Here is an 18292-nt window from a genome sequence, read left to right on the forward strand (position 1 = left end):
AACTGATACTTTGCTGTACAGAAATGCCAAAGTTGTTGAAGGTAATATAACCTGATATACCTTTTGTGTGGTTCTCACATCTGTATTCGAGAATGTTAGTTTGAATTTGAAGCTACTCTTCATGGTAAGCAGTTAAAGGGATTCTTATTTGCTATTCTGGCAGAGAATAGAAGTGAAGATCAATTCCAGTCTCACATCAGTCCAGAGACTGGAAACAGAAGCAAACAGCCTGGCTCTGTCTGAAGATAATAAATCTGTCTACCAGCACTTCTAAAGCTCACTTATTAACATTACATCAGATTTTTATTTTTTTTAATCCGTACAGTCACGGAAGTGTAAAAACAAGCATTTGCTCGATGGTCGACCGCTCTTTTCTTTGGCTGGGAGCCGTAACTTCTTGGAGTCACTGCTGGTATTTTATTTACCGCATCACTGTTCAAGTTACCTGCTTAGTGCGTATCTTGGTAATTCAAAGTAAATGGGTCCATTTAAGGGACGTTTATTAAATATTAAGCAAATCGGCTGATATATCGTTATGAGATTTTCAAACTGTAAAACATCACCACAAAAACATGGATTCTGTGGATTTTTCCATTGAGCTCTAGCATATAGACCAGATTCACACACACACACACTGACTGTCTTGCCCATGAATGTTTTATTGCACACTTGTTTTGGTATCTCTCTTCCCGACTCGTCAGGGCTGGGACAGGAATACAACAAAAGAACCCCTCCTCCTCCCTTGAGACACATAAATATCAACTCCAGCTATGCTGACGACAAAACCTTTAATTCCCAGTAAAAAAACAAACAAACCTGCAGTTAAGTCTCCCAAGGCTGGTCTCAAATCTCACTACATGCTATTTAGGAGAGGCTGCACTGCAATTAGGTGTTCCAAGTGTGCTTTAAACCCCCTCGGAGTCCTGGGGTGCCGTGCCTGTAATTGCTGACTCCCGTTCTTGATTGGAAATGCCTCACTTGTTGCCGCGGTTGCCTCGCTGCTCTCTCGGATCATATTAGCCGCTTCTCCTTCAGCTCCCTGACCCCAACGGTTTGAAACTTTTCACCGCACAGAGAAGCACCATCAACCCAGACTTCTGCTTCAAAAAAACAACAAAAGCATTCCCCTCGCTGTTGTATTATATAACTTAGGTATTTGAATAAAGCTCGGCCTGTGCAGCAGATCCCTCTATGGCTCTAACCTTAATACAGGATCATGAAAGGCTCCGTTACAGTAAGTGAAACAATCCTCTGCATTGACACTGGCTCTGGTGGCTCTTTAGCTCTCACTTGTGAAAGGCTTTCTCAGCATTAGTGGAGTATTTATTTTTTTCTCCTCCCAAGTTCATCATCCGGTGTAATATTCTGGCACCGTGTGAGGCCAAGTTGGAGAGAAATGATCAGCTTGGAGGGGCGTCAGGAATTAACCCCGAGTCCGACACCCTGATAGACTGATGAAAGTGTAATTATTCATTTAATTCTCTCACTCCACTGTCTCGCTGTCTTGTTTCTCTCACCACAGGTCAGGAGCAGGCCATGCCGTTTGGCTGTTTAACAATCGGGGAAAAGAAGGATTATAACAATCCTTCGGATGTTACGGATAAATATGACCTGGGTCAGATTGTTAAATCGTGAGTACCTCAACAACTTTATGCATTATCTCTTATCGAGGAACCATTATGATCTGTGTTTGTATCCCTGTAAATTGACCTCAAATGCCATTAAAAAAATGCTTCTTTTCAGGGAGGAGTTCTGTGAGATATTCAGGGCCAAGGACAAAACTACAATGAAAATGTATACATGTAAAAAGTTCCTGAAAAAGGATGGAAGGAAAGTCCGCAAGGCTGCGAAAAATGAGATCGTCATCTTAAAGATGTAAGTTATTCATTGTGGTTAATGTTCTGTGGAGTCACTAGTGCATGATGAGTTTTGCGATAAGACTTTGCTTTTTTGTCTCCCCTGTTTCATCTTCTTAAATATTAATTTCACAGACGACATCAATTTTCGAAAAGAAAAACAAAAGAGAAAACAAATGTCGGCGCTTGCTTTAATAAGAAAAGTAAAGCGCATCTCCTTTTGCTGAGTGATCCCACAAAGCCACTGTTTGTAAGAACCTTGTTTGTCTCAACTTCTCTGTAATAATCTAACTTTCAGTTAAATCCCACATTAGCATAACCTGGGCCTTTATTATGCAATTTGTCGCTGACAGCAGGTGAAGCAGTGGAGCAAGATGAATACGAAAGTGTGATTTCTTTATGAGAAGCCTTTCAAAACATGAACTCATATTCCTCTGAAAATTACCCTTCAGACGCCTCAATAACAGCAGCGCTCACTGCTCCTGATCTTTATGGTCTAATCAGCTGTGGGGGGTTTGAGTGAATAATCGAATACGATGACATTGTCAAAGGCAGGGAATAATTGCTGGCAAAACATCAAATGCGGATTTGAATTTAAAATGCTTGAATATAGGCATTAGGAAAGAAAAGAGGTGCTTACTGAAGTATTAATCTTCATATATCTTTTTATTACTTTTAACCAAAAGAATGTCACTGTTCTCTCAGCTCTATTTAAATCTATTTAATTCATAAATATTCATATATTCTGGAATTTTTTTTGATGAGGGAGAAGAATTTAATGTAATTTGAACGATTGTTAATGAGCTAATTGAACTTTGTTAATGAAAAACACATGAAACACCTATCCTTTTACTAAGCAGAGGAATTGTTATGTCTTGAAATATGTCTGTAGAGGTTTTTTGTATTGGTAACACTTATTAACAGACCAATGTAAGGAAAGAAAAAAGGCTGTTCAGCAGGAGCGTTGGCCAATGCTATGCAGTGCACTCACATTTGACTTTGCAAACTGCTCCGCTCATTCTTATGTAATTGAACCAGGTGCTTGCTGAGAATGACCTCTGAGTGGTTGTAGAGACACACAGTATTATTGTCCACATGTAGCTACTGCGTGTCTAAAATCTCTCTCCATTTGCTACCTGCTGCACTTTCTGACATTTTATTTCAGTGTTTGAAAAGACGTGCACTACATTTTTCCAAAAGTCCCATAATGCAATGCTTTCCCTCGGCTTCTGATGTAACAGACACGCATACATTATATGCAACGCTGCACCTGTCAGTGGTGACGCAAAATGATAATGATGCATAAATGTCCCACATCTACATTTTTTATTCACTGACTAACCTATTGAGTTTTGTATGATTTGAGGAAGTAATTTCTTTGGAGCCTCCTCCACATTCAGTGCAATTTTAAAAATAGTAAGAACAATCTTGAAGGCGACGGGAGCATTTTGCCTTCCTGGGGCATTCACATGCAGGAACAGCACCTTTTATACTGAAATATTGTCTCTTTAATGGGCCAAATTCACTATTATGTTTCCCAAGGCATAGTCAGCTGCACCATGCTGCTTGCGTGGCTGTCTTTATGCCCACATGAATGCGTCAGATTACATATATCTGGTTGTCTATGGATGGGCAGCTGAGCATGCAGATCTCAGCGCTGTGAAGTAAAGTTAACCGACCATGCTGCGTGTGATTCACGAGCGTGAAAGGAGGTCTTTACATTATTCCTCCAACAGAATGAATGATGGAGACGTCCTCTCCTGTGTGACTCCTGACATCACTCTCTCTCTGTCTTTGTGTTTTCTCTCTCTCTCTGCCTTGTGCTTCGTGACACATCTCCTCAGGGTGAAGCATCCCAATATTCTCCAACTGGTGGACGTCTTTGAGACCAAAAAAGAGTACTTCCTCTTCCTTGAACTGTGAGTTCAGATGTCTGATGAGCTGGGGGAAAAGGCTCTCTGCTCGTCTTTGTGGTAGCCGGGGCCTGCCGAACTGTAGCGTTGATCGTACACTCATGGGGAATGAGCTGTTGTAGCCTGAGGGCCTGTAGATATGAGAACAGCTCTGAACTCCACTCATTTGGTATTCAGATATGATTGCTTGCATGCTGCTCCATTCTCATCAGCATGTGGTCTTGGAGAATTTGATGCATTTTCATGGTTATACTAAACACGCGATACTCGTCTCCTCCTTCATCCTTGATTTGTGGGTTTAGGAATTCTGGTTAGAAAAAAATAAATTAAACATCTATGGGGAAATGATTAAAACCATTTCCTTTTTAATTGGTGGAGTGTGTATTCTTGTAAAAAAAACTGTAATTGACATTTTGCTATAGATACATTGGAAAATTATAATTAGAGAGAGAATTGCGGATAACAGAAGGGAGAGACAATAACATTTATATATAACAACAAACATGTAATGCATTGCGGGCCTTCCTTTTCCCACAGTGCAACAGGCAGAGAGGTATTTGACTGGATCCTGGACCAAGGCTACTACTCAGAGCGAGACACCAGCAACGTGGTGCGCCAGGTGTTGGAGGCTGTCGCCTACCTCCACTCCCTGCATATTGTCCACAGAAACCTCAAGGTAACACGCTACAGGGGTGCAGGGCTTTGTAGGCAGAAGCATACTAGGCGCCATCACTGTGGAGGCATCTCACTGTTAACCCTATAACACTGTTATAAAAAAAAAAAATGTCCTTGGGATGCTGCAGAATCAGTCATCTGCTGAAAATATAGATCAAAATATCATCGAAGTAAAGATTAGATTCTGAAAAGCTTTTCAGTGAAACGTAGCCATGTTCTAGTAGACATGTATATGTCTTACAGACAGTAGAAATCACCAGTTTCAGCCCCATGAAATTCATTTCACTTTAATTGAACCAAGCAACCTGCCTATAGCACACATACGGCCGATGGTCGTAACCAGTAGAGCAATGGCGGTGACGCTCTGGGATGGCTGCCTGCTGTGTGCTGTTGATGGCTCGCTGATCTCTTACTAGCTAGACCAAAATGTCCTATTACAATGCAAGAGATTGTGGACTGCAGGTTTGATCATTTCAGATCATACACTAGCAGCAAATGCAGGCCATGGATCACACAGCACTTTCAGTAAAGTTCAGACAGAAGCTCTATGTCAATATTATTTCAAGGCACATTCTATCTGAGCTCATTTTCATTTTTAGGGATGGCAATGTCGATGGGTTCACCACTTTAGTTCAGACTTAAATATCTCAACAACTTTTGGATGGTTGCCAATCAAGTTTGTAAATACATTCATGATCTCCAGAGGATGAATCCCACTGACTTTGTGATTTCCTGACTTTTCCTCTAGCACCACAAACAAATAAAATAATGTTTTCTTAAAAATCCAAATTGATTTGTGGAACATTACTAGGATCATGTTTATATGAAGATTAGAGAGGCAATTATGTTCCCAGATCGCCAGCAATTATTTATTAATGTAAAACAGTGAAATGTTACTGTGTGAAAAATAATTTCATGAATAAAAGAAATGCAACATAAAAGGACTGGCCACATTTTAAATTTCACTTTCATTGTAGCCTATATATGGCACTGCGGTGGAAGTTAAGCGCAGATGGTTGTAAAATCATAAAAAGGATATCCATACGATTTGAAATGTGTTCAAAAAAGTCTAATAATAATTTTTAAAAAGACATCAGGCAGCTGCTGTATTGATATTTAAAACTCTGCACGTAGCAGACAATAGTTTCCGTTGATGAAAACTTTCCACAGGACTCCCAAACTGTCATCATGACGGGAAGAGCCCTGTGTTTAAAGTGCATGAAAGAAGTGAACCTCTAACGTCCTACCTTTTAATCTAGGATTATATATTCTTTCTGATCCCACCCCCCCTGTATCTAGCCACAGGTGCACCAGGCGAGCCCGGCCACGTAAATACCAAAAGCGAGCTTGATTCAAGACGATAAATGTGTAATAGAGAAAAAGATGGTTGCAATATGATTACTATTCATGGCAAAACCTGGATTAGCTTCTCCACCTCGCGTCCTCTCAAATCTCCCTGTATGGGACTGTCAGCTCAAATGAAAATCAATGCATTTCTTATGTGGAAATACGTCAAACTCGGTGGAGGCATTTCGCTTTAGTCCAGTCATAATAAAACACAAAATGAAACTTTCTTTTAATCTGCACTGGATAATTAAACTTTTAGATGTTTTCAGTCTTCTCATTATAGTTCTGTCAAAAAAACCATCCCACAACTGAAAGTCAACCTCTTAAACGTTGACTAGATGAGTGACCGTGAAAATGAAAGACCTTAATCATAATAACATCTTAATGTTTTCATTGTAATATGCTATTTTTTTTTTTTTTTTTAGTTGGAGAACTTGGTTTACTACAATCGCCTGAAGCACTCTAAAATAGTCATCAGCGACTTCCACCTTGCTAAGCTGGAGAACGGGCTAATCAAAGACCCCTGTGGGACACCAGAGTACCTGGGTGAGGATATACATTTACAAAGTAGCAAATAAGGACATTGTGGAGAATGTGATGTGGCGGCCTGCTGTGGCTTTCAAACTCACAGAGCGTTTGATGATGTTCCTTTACTCTCGTGCAGCTCCAGAGGTGGTTGGCAGACAGCGATACGGCCGGCCTGTGGACTGCTGGGCAACAGGTGTCATCATGTACATACTGTAAGTCCTGACATAAAACATCAAGAAGCTCTACACCTCATTTAAAGTCACTGTGCGGCTTTCAGACTTGGTTGATATTGATAAAGATTGTACATCATGAGACATTACAGAATATGGGTTGTTTAAATATGGTATGTAGATGTTTTTTAACTCCTGATTCTCTTCTTTCTTTCTTTTTTTTTTGTGCCACCTCAGGCTGTCAGGCAACCCTCCTTTCTACGACGAAACTGACGACGATGATTATGAAAACCATGACAAGAACCTGTTCCGAAAGATCCTGGCAGGCGATTATGAATTTGATTCTCCGTACTGGGATGAAATCTCAGATTCAGGTACTTTTAGGATAAAGTTAACACTGTGAAGGTACACAGTGACAGCTTGCTGGGTAAACATTTCAAAATTCTCCTTTCTTGACCGTCGAGTGGCCCAACACATGTCATATTTATGTCCATCAGGAGAACAAACCTTGTTTTGTTGAGATTCTTCTGTTTTGATGTTTCTCTGACAGCTAAGAGTCTGGTTACTCGTCTGATGGAGGTGGATCAAGACCTGAGACTGACAGCCCAGGAGGCTATAAACCACGAGTGGTAGGCTTCAGAGCTTTGATATATAGTGTGCAGACCATTTAATCCAGAGCGGTGTGATCAGACTGTGGTGATGCGATTACAAAAGAGCAGACTTTCTTTCTCGTTGGTCCCTTGAGATCATTTTGAGAAGAAAAAAGGCTTTAAAAAAAAAAAGGCTAATCGCTGTCCTTAATGAGTGTTCAGCATTTATTGGGCTGCAACTTACCACAGCATATCAATATTTATACTTTACTCAACAACAAGCCAAAGCTGCTTGGAAATGCCTGGAATTTCTGAAACAAATATTGGATGGATTGGCACAAAATATGGCAGAAAGGTTCATGGTTCCCAGACAATGTATTCTAGTGACTTTGGTGATCCAATGACTTTTACTTTGGTGCCACCAACAGGTTGACATTTTCTGATTACTCTTCAAATGTCTTGACAAATATTGGAAGGATTGCAGTCATATTTGGTGCAGACATTCATGTTCCCCACAGGATCATTTTGAATAACTGAAATGATCATGAAAAATGATCCCTTGACTTTTTATAGTGCCATCATCGGGTCAACATTTCACTTTGTCCAGTACTTTGATCTCTGACCAAATATTCAAATGCCCATGACATTCACTGTTAAGTGCTAAGTAGTAAATAATACTATGCTAACACACTTGCAACAACAACAACAAACCTGCAGTAACAGATTTCTTTGGCCACTTGGGGGCAGCTGTGAGTTGTGAGCGCAGCATTGACATATCAACCTTAAGTTGATATGGTGAACTTGTTAGCAAACTGTTGCGAATTCACACATCTAGTAGTTACGGAGCAACATTATCATTCATTAGGAGTCGTGTTTCTGTCCACCTGATGAATGTTAGTCTGATATTCACTCTATTTAATCTTTTTAGATCTGTTTTTTGGTCTCTACCAACGCCTGGAGGAAATATCTGGCTCTTTAGCTGATAAATGCTCTGCCATGTTCACAAGTTAGTTGCTAGCTGTGTCCGTCTGCCGTTTGGTGCTCGGCATTTAGTGCACAGTAGGTTTATAGAGCTTTCAGGCAGGAAACAGCTGCCTACTGCTGAAACTGGCTATAAAGCTCCGTAAAGCTGATGAAATATGGAGATCCAGCTGACAATTCTCTGTATGGCTGATTTATGGCAAGCATTATAGGTGGTAAACATCAGAATGTTATTCTTTTAGGGAGCATGTTAACAGACTGATGATTGCATTTAGCTCCTAAGTACAGCTCCAAATAGCTGCACAGTTCTGTTTTCAAGTGGCATTAGTGTAACCACACTAATGCATTTCAGTATAGACAATCATTCATTTGGCTAAGAACATTTTCTTGTGTAGGGACACCTCATTGTGCATTATGTCTTGCATGTATTTTGAGGTTGTTTAATTGCGCCTGTTTGCAGACGTTTCATTTTATTGTGTTAAGAACGCATCTATTAATCATTTTCTTCGATCACTTATATATCTGATATGATAGATAGGTATGATCCGATAGAGGCCCTTCCTCCATCCATAAGTCGATTGTCTCTGGGACAAAAACTAGTAGAAAAAGGCTCGAGCTGAAACCTCATCAAAATAATCCTTAAAGGCTAAACAGTTCCTGCATATGTTTGCCAGTCCATAAAATGAACAATAAATTGAGCAATAGTGTGTGCAGCAGCCCGAAGCATCCAAAGATAGAGGAAGCATAAAGCTCTGTTGTGAAGTTGTGTTTTTCCAATTTTCTTCAGGATCTCTGGCGGTGCGGCTTCAGATAAGAACATCAAGGAAAATGTGTGCGCACAAATAGAGAAGAACTTCGCCAGAGCTAAATGGAAGGTAAGCCCTTCTGTTCTCTCTTCCAGGAACGTCCTCTTCACAACGTTCGACAGTGGTTGTTTGATCCTTGAACAAAGAAGTGCAGTAGTGCAGTATGGTATAACAGTTCAGAACATTGAGAGTCAATGTTCTCAGGTCACAGCACCCATGTGAGTTCAGCTTGTCGTCCTTCCTTCCACAGAAAGCTGTGAGGGTCACCACCATCATGAAGAGACTGAGAGCACCCGAGCAGAGTGACTCGAGGGTAACTGCCCCGGCAGACGCCGCGGCTCCCCAGGCTGCCACCGACCCCTCTGCGCCTTCATCTGCCGCGACGCCCGAGGGAGCGCCCGCTCCCGTCACAGAGCTCCCTGCTGGAGCGGAGATGAGCCAACCGGCACCAGAGGCCGGAGCCGCTGTGGCCGCCTCACCGGCGGAGCCACAGCAACCGAGCCCGGCGCCGCAGGAGGCCGAACCCACGACGCGTTGTAATGGGGAGGCTTCGGCTGCCACTGAGGCCGGGGACGAGCAGGGTTAGACCCCCCCCCCCCCCCCCCCCCCCCCCACACCCGAACTCCTCCCCTTGTGACCTCTGCTCTCCCCGCCAACTCCTGCACACTGTACATTAGCTGCTAGCATGGTGACACTGACTCTGCTTCTCTCTCACTTGCAGCATTAGTATCATCTCATGGATGCTGTGTGCTACCTTTCCCGAGTGCTGCGTTGCGTTGGCTTTCTTTTTACACGTATTGTGTCTTTTTTCACTGACCCTCCGGTGTTTTTGTCAAATTATGTAAATCTCGTCCATCTCCGCACACTTGAGTTTTAGGGGCAAACAGATTTGCTGTCAAGCTGTGGCTTACAGATAAATTCTTCTTTCTTATTCTTCTCTTAGTGATAAGAGAATATTGGAGGACATAATTGTGCTGAAAACGGCTTTGATTCCTTTTTAATGAGCCAACTTGGGAAACTTTTCTCTGCCAGTCTTGCAATTACAGTATTTGTTCTTTGAATCGGTAGAAAAGTATTGCTTCTGAAATTTTGACCTTGTACCGTGATACTCAGTATATGGGCCTCACACATGGAGAAGATCACATATTCCTGTCACAGGGGCAATATTGTTATCTTTCTTAGTTGTTCTTGTCTGCACCAACCAGTCATTGTACGTTAAACAATGCTGCGATTGGTGACTGGGAGTTATTATGCCCAGTACTGTATTTTGATCTATAGGCAGCTTCACACATAAGCACAGACACACAAACACTATGTTCCTTTGCTAACTTCCTGCTCAGGAAAGAACCTTATAGCTGTAAGTGTAAAGATTCTGTACATAGAGACCTTTGTAGAAGTAGCCAAAACAGCATGCATTCTCACTTTTTGATAAAGACGCGCTACCGCCAAACTCCGTCTTGTCGCAGGCCGCAGAACCTTCGCCTCTTTCCACAAAGCCATGCCGAGGCTAATGTTCTTTTCAAAAGCACACTCTACATTATGCTGTCTATTGTGACTGTTCATTTAGCACCCCTGCTGTCAATGTAAGTTATATGGAAAAAAAAACAGTCTTCATTACATATGAGCTCTATGCATTCAAATTAATTTGTAGCTTTTCTTTTTTTAGAAACTTCATGACGTCTTCATTCATCACGTCACAAAAAAAGTGTATTGTTTTGCTAGATCACAGTTTACTTGTATGTGCTTTGGTTTAATTGCCCGTTGTGTACGGATATTAACTCAAAATGCCACATATGTCTTAATATTTTTGTTGTAACTGTAAATCAAAATGTGCATTAACTGACCACATGCGGCTTTCAGAGGAAGACACGCACGATTTCGACTTTTTGGTGACTACGGTCATCTTCACCAACTCAGCTTTGCTGACCTGTATTGTACTTAAAGAAATATATGAATCATTTGTTTGAAATTTCTGAACGTACTATTTATTTATATTTGTATTGCCATATCTCTTTTTTCTTTCTTTTTGTTGATGTTGTTTTTCCAACTCTTTCAGTCATGTATTTATTCCATAGAATATTCTCCTTTATACTTGATAAACAGTAATAACAATCCTTTCTTGTCACCCTTTGGTCCCCTCGAGCGTTAATAATGAGCTACAGAAGGAGTTCTCTGTAGTCACTCTAGAGGAAATTGAGCAATATTCGAACGGCTGCAGAAACTGTGATTCCTGGTGTCCTTTCGATAAAGTCCATGTACCTGTCAGTAGAAGTCTATAGTCCTTGCCAGCTGTCTGACCCTGCAGGGCCATTTAAAAGGGACAGTTCACCCCAAACCAAAAACACATATTTTGCCTCTTACGTGTAGCGCTATTTATCAATCTAAATTGTTTTGGTGTGAGTTGCCTAGTTTTGGAGATATTGGCTGTAGAGATGTCTGCCTTCTCTTCCATATAATGGCGCTATATGGCACTCGGGTTGTGGTTGTTGTGAGCAGTTTAAATTGCACTACAGGTAAGAGGAGGAATATGTATTTTTGATTTTGGAATGAACTGTTCCTTAAACTAACACATGGTGGCTGTCAGATAAGTGTCATAACTCGTCAAATACCGACGATTGGTCAGTGCCCTTTGGGGTCTGATAATGCAACGAAGCACCTTTTAGTGTCTGTACGGCACCCACCAGGCTTTCAACTAACTCCAATGTAAACCCATCCGCATCATTATTAAGACGGTCAGAGCAACTTGACGTAGTATAAATAGGGACAAAGTTCATTAGGGAGAAGGTCAGGGTGGACAGTTGGGTCCAACAGACACAGACTTTTCACCCAAGAGACTGCCGTTTGTGTCCCGTCAACGTTGACATATTTTACCGTACTTTTGTCACGTAACTTACATATTTAACTAACGCTACGTAGGCCGATATAAGTTATGTAACATATGTACTTATTTGAACCCAAGCCCATTTTCCCAAGCCTAACCAAGTACTTTTGTTGCCTAAACATAACGAAGTAAAACTAGAAACTAAGTGAACCTTTGTTGGAAGTTTATTTTGAAAAGACACCGTACGTATGTAACAGGTGGAAACTGTATATTTCCTGTAACCACGGATGTTCATTTTTAATAGAAACTATGCATGTAACGAGCAACAACTGACACGCTGTCCCTGCCACGTCCAAAACTGGCGCTAGAGGGGAACCTAGAGCGTCATAGTTTGAAGCTCATAGGGCCAATAACCAAGTGTCGGTATTTGACGAGTTGGGAGTGAGAATGTGTTGGATTTCCTGTGCTGAACCATGGGTTTGCATGGTCTGGTCACATAAAGACAGCAGCCCCATTGTCAATATGATTATTAGATGACATAATCAAAGTATAATATGTCACGGCTCGTGCACGGCCGCTTTGTCTGACTCCACCCAATCTGTTGTCAACTGTGAACACCTGTGAATATATATGAAAATGCGCATTTTAGATCAAAAGGGGCTTTGGAAAAAACTGTTCACATTTATAATCTGTAGAATATAAATTTTTCAAAGTATTTTATTCATACATGTATCTACTTTTAATTTGTGCTTGGGTAGATTGGTAGACAGGCCAATCATTCAGAATATACCATAATATAATTTCTTACATTCTTTAATATATATATATTTAGATTCTAAGTAGAGGCTTAAACTGAAGAATATCAGAGATTTTTATGTGAATAGATTATTTCATGTAGTCCGTTTTCCTTGTTTAGATGGCAAATAAATACTGTTTGAACACTGTTACACAGTTTAAAGCAATGCTTCCCCCCCCCTGCCCGCCCACTACATTCCTCACTGTATTTAGTATTCCATGTCTGTTCCTTTCGCCATGCACTTACAGGTGTATTTGTAGTTGTGATGTTTGCCAGGACCAGTGGTCACCTGTAGGTCCTGTCTTGCATTTGTGAGCTCTGTACTGTACTCCTAGACTGAGTTGATGACTTTGATGGTAAAAAATAAAATTATAACTCATCTGTTCATTCGTCAGTAATAATCGTCGTTTCTCTTCCGAGTGGACGGAGGGTGCATAGTGTGTCTTTCAAGAAGGAATGGCTCTATTAGATCTGCAGGATTGTTTCGAGAACATGTGGGAATCAGCCCTGCGTCATCGCACTCTGCTTTCCCCCCCCTAACCCGGAGAAGAGCATCTGTGTTACACACTCTCAATTAGCACAAACTTAGCAGCTATCCTGGTGGGGTGTGAACTTGTGTTCGGAAAAAAAATCCCAGCAGTGCCGTTTGGTGACGCTTTCAGAGACACTTGAATTCCATCTTGTTGGAATAATTATGCAGAGAGCTCGCTTTCTAGGGGGTTCAATGGGCTTCCTCTTGGGAGATTTTCTCTTTTTCATGCCCATTGTACAAAGAGATGCAGCCATCCATACACTCATCGGGGCCCAGGGGGATCCTAACTCTGCCGCTGTGTCGTTGGATGACTTCATTAAGAATGGTTGGCTGGGAGAAGTGTCAGTGTTTCCTGTTTCTCTCAACCAGGAATCTAGAGATGAAAGGCTATCGGAGTGTGCCCTTGCCAGAAGGAGAAAGAGAATTTTCCAAAATATAACATCCTCCCGACAAAAACGAACCTACATACTAACTAAACTAAAATAGTAGTTAAGATATTAGCTTTGACTGTGACTGTAACTGTGAAATCGATACAGAAATGCTTGAGTAACAGCAAGCACGAATGAATCTCCCTACATAGCTCATTAGGTTTAACACAGCGCTGCCTGTAATAAGTGTTTCCGCACACTTCCATTGATGTTTCCATCTTAGGTAACTATCAGGCATCAAATGCAAACTGATAACAATATTCCACGAGTTATGATAGTGATGAATGGGCGCAGTGTTTAGCATTGATTCATTGGCATGCAGAGATTAAAAAACAATCAATCACAACAGCTTCCTGTAAACAGCTTTACTGTCTCAGCTTTCTGCATGCCACTGACGTCCAGCAGGGGAAGAAATGCCAATAATGTCGCTGTTTCTAATTAACTGTAATGAATGTCAATGTCAGCGGCTGTGTAGAACAGAGCTTCACCGATTAGGAAACTGTCAGAAAGTCCAAAAGCATCAATAGCAAAATCAACCTACAGTAATCAAGTTTTGTATTCTAAGACAGATTGGCTCAATGAGGTTTCAGAAGGTTAGTGAAAGCATGTTTCAGATGTCTGCCAGTTGGTAGCAGTTCCACCATTGAGTCATTTCCCCTCTGAAGTTATCCAATGGTTTCTTTTATATAGTTCCAGGCCCAAAGAGGTAAAACTATTATTATAACGATTATTATGAGACCAAAATCATCTCATGACCCCCAAATGTATCTTGTGACCCTTTGGAGGGGGCCCGACCCTTAGGTTGAGAACCACTGGATTAAACTACTAAACTATATAGAGAGTTAGTTAAAAGGTTAAAACTACCTCAACCAGCTGCAACAGCAAAATGCTAGAAACACATTGTTGCATCAGTGTTAATGTAATTAATTACTTATCTCATCAGTCACAGGAGCACTTCTACTATAAATGTTATGTATGTAAGTATGGACCTGTTTATTCTGCACATTTATAAAAGGAACAGTACAGTGGACACTGTTGCATTCTGCCATCTGCTGGTTGATAGTGTGTAATGCAGCTGTAAGCAGATCTCCTGTTGTGCTTGCACAGAGGCAACAGAGAGCAGTGTTGTTCCCTCTTTTCCCTGCGTTTCATCACTTTCCCCAGAATGTCATCTGTAGTTACTGGATGAGAGAGTCTGACAATATGAGAACTGGCGTGATGCCTCAAATATAGCAGCCAGTCACTTTAAGAGCTAAACTCTGTAACCCTGTTGGTGACGGATCCCAGGTTGAGCCATTAAATGAATGTCAGCTCATCATGTCTTCAGTGGATTTTGGTATTTAACAGTGGCCAAGTTTTCTGAAGAATACCTGTGAACCACTTTTCCTTGCATGCCAAACTTCTGCCTCTCACTATCCAACTTCTGAGTCTCTCTTCTCCAACAATGCAGTAAGTATCCCACAACTCTGCACTGTGAGAGACGCGAAGCAGACAACCACAGAATGCCACGACTGCCTCTGAGCTACCGAGCGCCAGATCGGACTCCACGATAAGACAGAGCCGGATCCCACATCTGAAGAAGTCAATTGAATGGTGTTAGCGATGCCATAGCTTGGCGTTATGTCATGTGATGTGCCACTGTGGAGATAATGCCCCACAGAAACACATCTCTGTTGTGTTTGTGAAGAATGGTGCACAGATTTGGTCGGGCCAAGCTTTGTCGTGGGTCGTTTGGAATTTCCTAGATGTGGATCAGCCTCTTGGTTTTCAGCCAGTTTCTGATTCAGAGGTGGAGGTCGCTGGATTTGAAGTGACATGGTGATGATGCAGATATGTCCCACCCTGACACCCGTCGTCTGCTCTGCTGCTCCTTGGTAATCAGATAAGCGAAGGGAACAGAGCTCCGTCTATGGGAAGGAATGGAAAAGGGGACAACAGAGTTCTCAAAAGCCAAAAATGTCATCTGATGCCTGGAATGCCCTGACCGACCTCTTTCTGCCTTGTCCTGAAACAAACCCATGCTCGGGTGAAAAGGAGTCTCCAGACGGGTCCTCATCTTCACTTTGTACAATATGTCATCGGGCTAAATTGAGCAGATGAAATCTCTTTGTGGGATAACCTTTGTGACGCACATATTACATGAAGAGCACATTCAGATCCCCAAAACAAGGATCTGCATGTTGTCCATGTAGCGCACGTATTTGTGAAGTCGCAGTCAAATACAATCAAAGAACACATCCAAACAAGGAACACATGTTATCTGCACACTGATTAGTTTTTATTCATACTTTGTTCAAGCAGAATCAAGAATGCAACGTGTTTTGCATCACTGCTTCTTCTGGTTTGCTCATTATGTTTTAACTCATATGAATTATAAGTGAGAATGTGAGTCACTCTTGGGCTGTTGAGGGGTCATCAAGGCTTTTAAGAGGTGCAGAAACACACATGGGCTTAACTCAAGCCCACTATCTGACCCTACAACAGGCTGCTCCCTTTGGGTGCTGTGAGCCAGACGTGCCTGCACATACTCCAAACACACATTCCTTTTGATTCAACTGTTTAATTTGATTACATTTAACAATCAGAAGTGGGCCTTAAATCACAAAAGGTTGTTAACCTATGAACTAAGGGATCTCGATAGTCAGAAACTAGGAGATTCATGAAATATTTGTCTATAGTTGAAGATAAAATAAAAATGGCAGACCAGTGTCTGTGGTAGGTGACTGTCGCTCAGGGGGTAGAACAGGTTGGACAAGTTTTACATTATTAAAAAAACCTGTAAAAAAGTCACAGTACACAATGTTGAAAAAAGTAACAAAAAGTGATTTAATAGTATGTCGATAAAGAGTGTGGAAAACAAAATCAGAAAAAGTCATAGAATAGCTTGTTGAAAAAAGTCATATAGAAGTCATAGTATCGTCAAAAAAGTAAGAGAATTAGTCATAGTAGATATGTATAAAAGTGACAAAACGTCACAGCATAGCATGTCATGAAAAAGTCATAAAATAGAAAATAGTCCTCGCATAGTATGTCAAGAAAAAGGAAGGAGAAAACAGTATTTCAAAAAAGGTTTTTAAAAAGTAATATCGTAGTAGGTCAAAAACTGTCACACTATGATATTTCACCAGTCACAGTAAAGCATGTAAAAAAGGGGTAAAAATTAAAAAAGTAATCTTATAGTAAAAAAGTCTGAAAAAGTAAAAATATAGTATGTCAAAAAAAAGTTATAGTATAGTGTGTCAAAAAAAGTAATAAAGTTCTTTTGACAAAAAAAAGTGAAAAAAGAAATAGTATATATTGTCCAAAAAAGTGTGTGTGTGTATGTGTAATAAATTATTGTGAAATTCTAATGAAGTCTCTCCTGATTGAATTACTTTTTTGACTGTTTTTCGACTTTAACCCCAGTAGAACAAACAGAAAAAACACAATTGGGTTTCATCATTAAATTATTTTCTTTACTGCATTTGCACATAATTCACTGAACACACGGAAGTCCAGAAGCATCCAATACATAAACTGACCGATGAAAACAAGGTAAAAACAATACGTCTGTAATAAAATACACGTTCATGTTCTTATATGCATAATATAAAAACAATAAAGGAAAATATTTAAATTGCAGTAATTACTATTTACAAAAGGCATTTTCTTTTAAAAGGAACTTTTACAACTTCAGTACCTAACATAAATCAAACTATACGCAGGTCAGGTGCAGTAGTACAAAAAGGCTTTGATATCAGGAGAGTAAGGTGACAGTTTTACAGCAGGACAGAAAGGCGGGATAAGGCCTGATGAACATTAGGTAGCCTGGAGGAGTTCACCAATGAGGAGCGAGTGCTTTTCCTCCGTTTCGTCTCTGGCCGGTCCAGGTTGCCTTCCAACCCAGCTGATATCACACAGAAGTTCCAAATCATCAAGGTTGATAGGGTGAGGTCATCGCTAACGGAAAAAACGAGCCTGTTGACGAGGGCAAACATATCAATAGTACAAACTACTAAACTTTTTCCCCCTATCATGTCCTACAGCCCGTCAACGGCCTCCTTACCGCAAAGACCTGCTTCTTCCTGTTTCGCCTGCCCCCTTACACGAGCCAGGCCATCCTCGCTGAGCGTCTGCGTTACTCCATCCACAACTGCCCCTCCATCGACAACTACATGCTGACCCACAACACCGACGCAGCAGACAGCTCCGACACAGAGGAGTGAAGCGGCCAGCTGTGGTCAACCTGGTGATGAATGTATCTTCTCCCATGCCATGCACATTATGCACTGAACACAGACTTCTATTCGCCAAACCTGTAAGGTAGTGTACTGCACTGTTTATATGTTGGTTGAAATTAAAGATATGTGTAGTTTTGGTTTTCCAAATGTGCAAGGTGTTGTAATTAATGCAGTGCTTACTCTGAATCAACACTACAGGGATACGGAATAAGAGTTTTTTGAAATAAAAATAAAGTAACTAAAAAAGTAACTTTAAAAGTAAAGTAACTAAAATAGTAAAGTAACTAAAAAAGTAACTTTAAAAGTAAAGTAACTAAAAAAGTAACTTTAAAAGTAAAGTAACTTTAAAAGTAACTAAAAAAGTAAAGTAACTAAAAAAGTAACTTTAAAAGTAAAGTAACTAAAAAAGTAACTTTAAAAGTAAAGTAACTAAAAAAGTAACTTTAAAAGTAAAGTAACTAAAAAAGTAACTTTAAAAGTAAAGTAACTTTAGAAAGTAACTAAAAAAGTAAAGTAACTAAAAAAGTAACTTTAAAAGTAAAGTAACTTTAAAAGTAAAGTAACTAAAAAAGTAACTTTAAAAGTAAAGTAACTAAAAAAGTAACTTTAAAAGTAAAATAACTTTAAAA

At 40.5% G+C, this 18292-nt stretch overlaps 1 protein-coding gene across 1 annotated transcript; it reads left to right on the forward strand.

Moving 5' to 3' along the window:
- Positions 1 to 1536: 1536 nt before the first annotated feature.
- Positions 1537 to 9452, forward strand: LOC306714651 (caM kinase-like vesicle-associated protein; the record flags this gene model as incomplete). Its single annotated transcript, XM_079184729.1, has 10 exons — positions 1537 to 1631; positions 1744 to 1875; positions 3701 to 3775; positions 4307 to 4445; positions 6217 to 6337; positions 6456 to 6531; positions 6727 to 6863; positions 7040 to 7118; positions 8848 to 8935; positions 9117 to 9452. 10 exons carry the CDS (start codon positions 1537 to 1539, stop codon positions 9450 to 9452), a joined length of 1278 nt encoding a protein of 425 aa, XP_079040855.1.
- Positions 9453 to 18292: the final 8840 nt, after the last annotated feature.

Source organism: Pholis gunnellus, assembly GCF_910591455.1.
Source record: "Pholis gunnellus genome assembly, chromosome: 3".
NCBI classification, from domain to species: domain Eukaryota; kingdom Metazoa; phylum Chordata; class Actinopteri; order Perciformes; family Pholidae; genus Pholis; species Pholis gunnellus.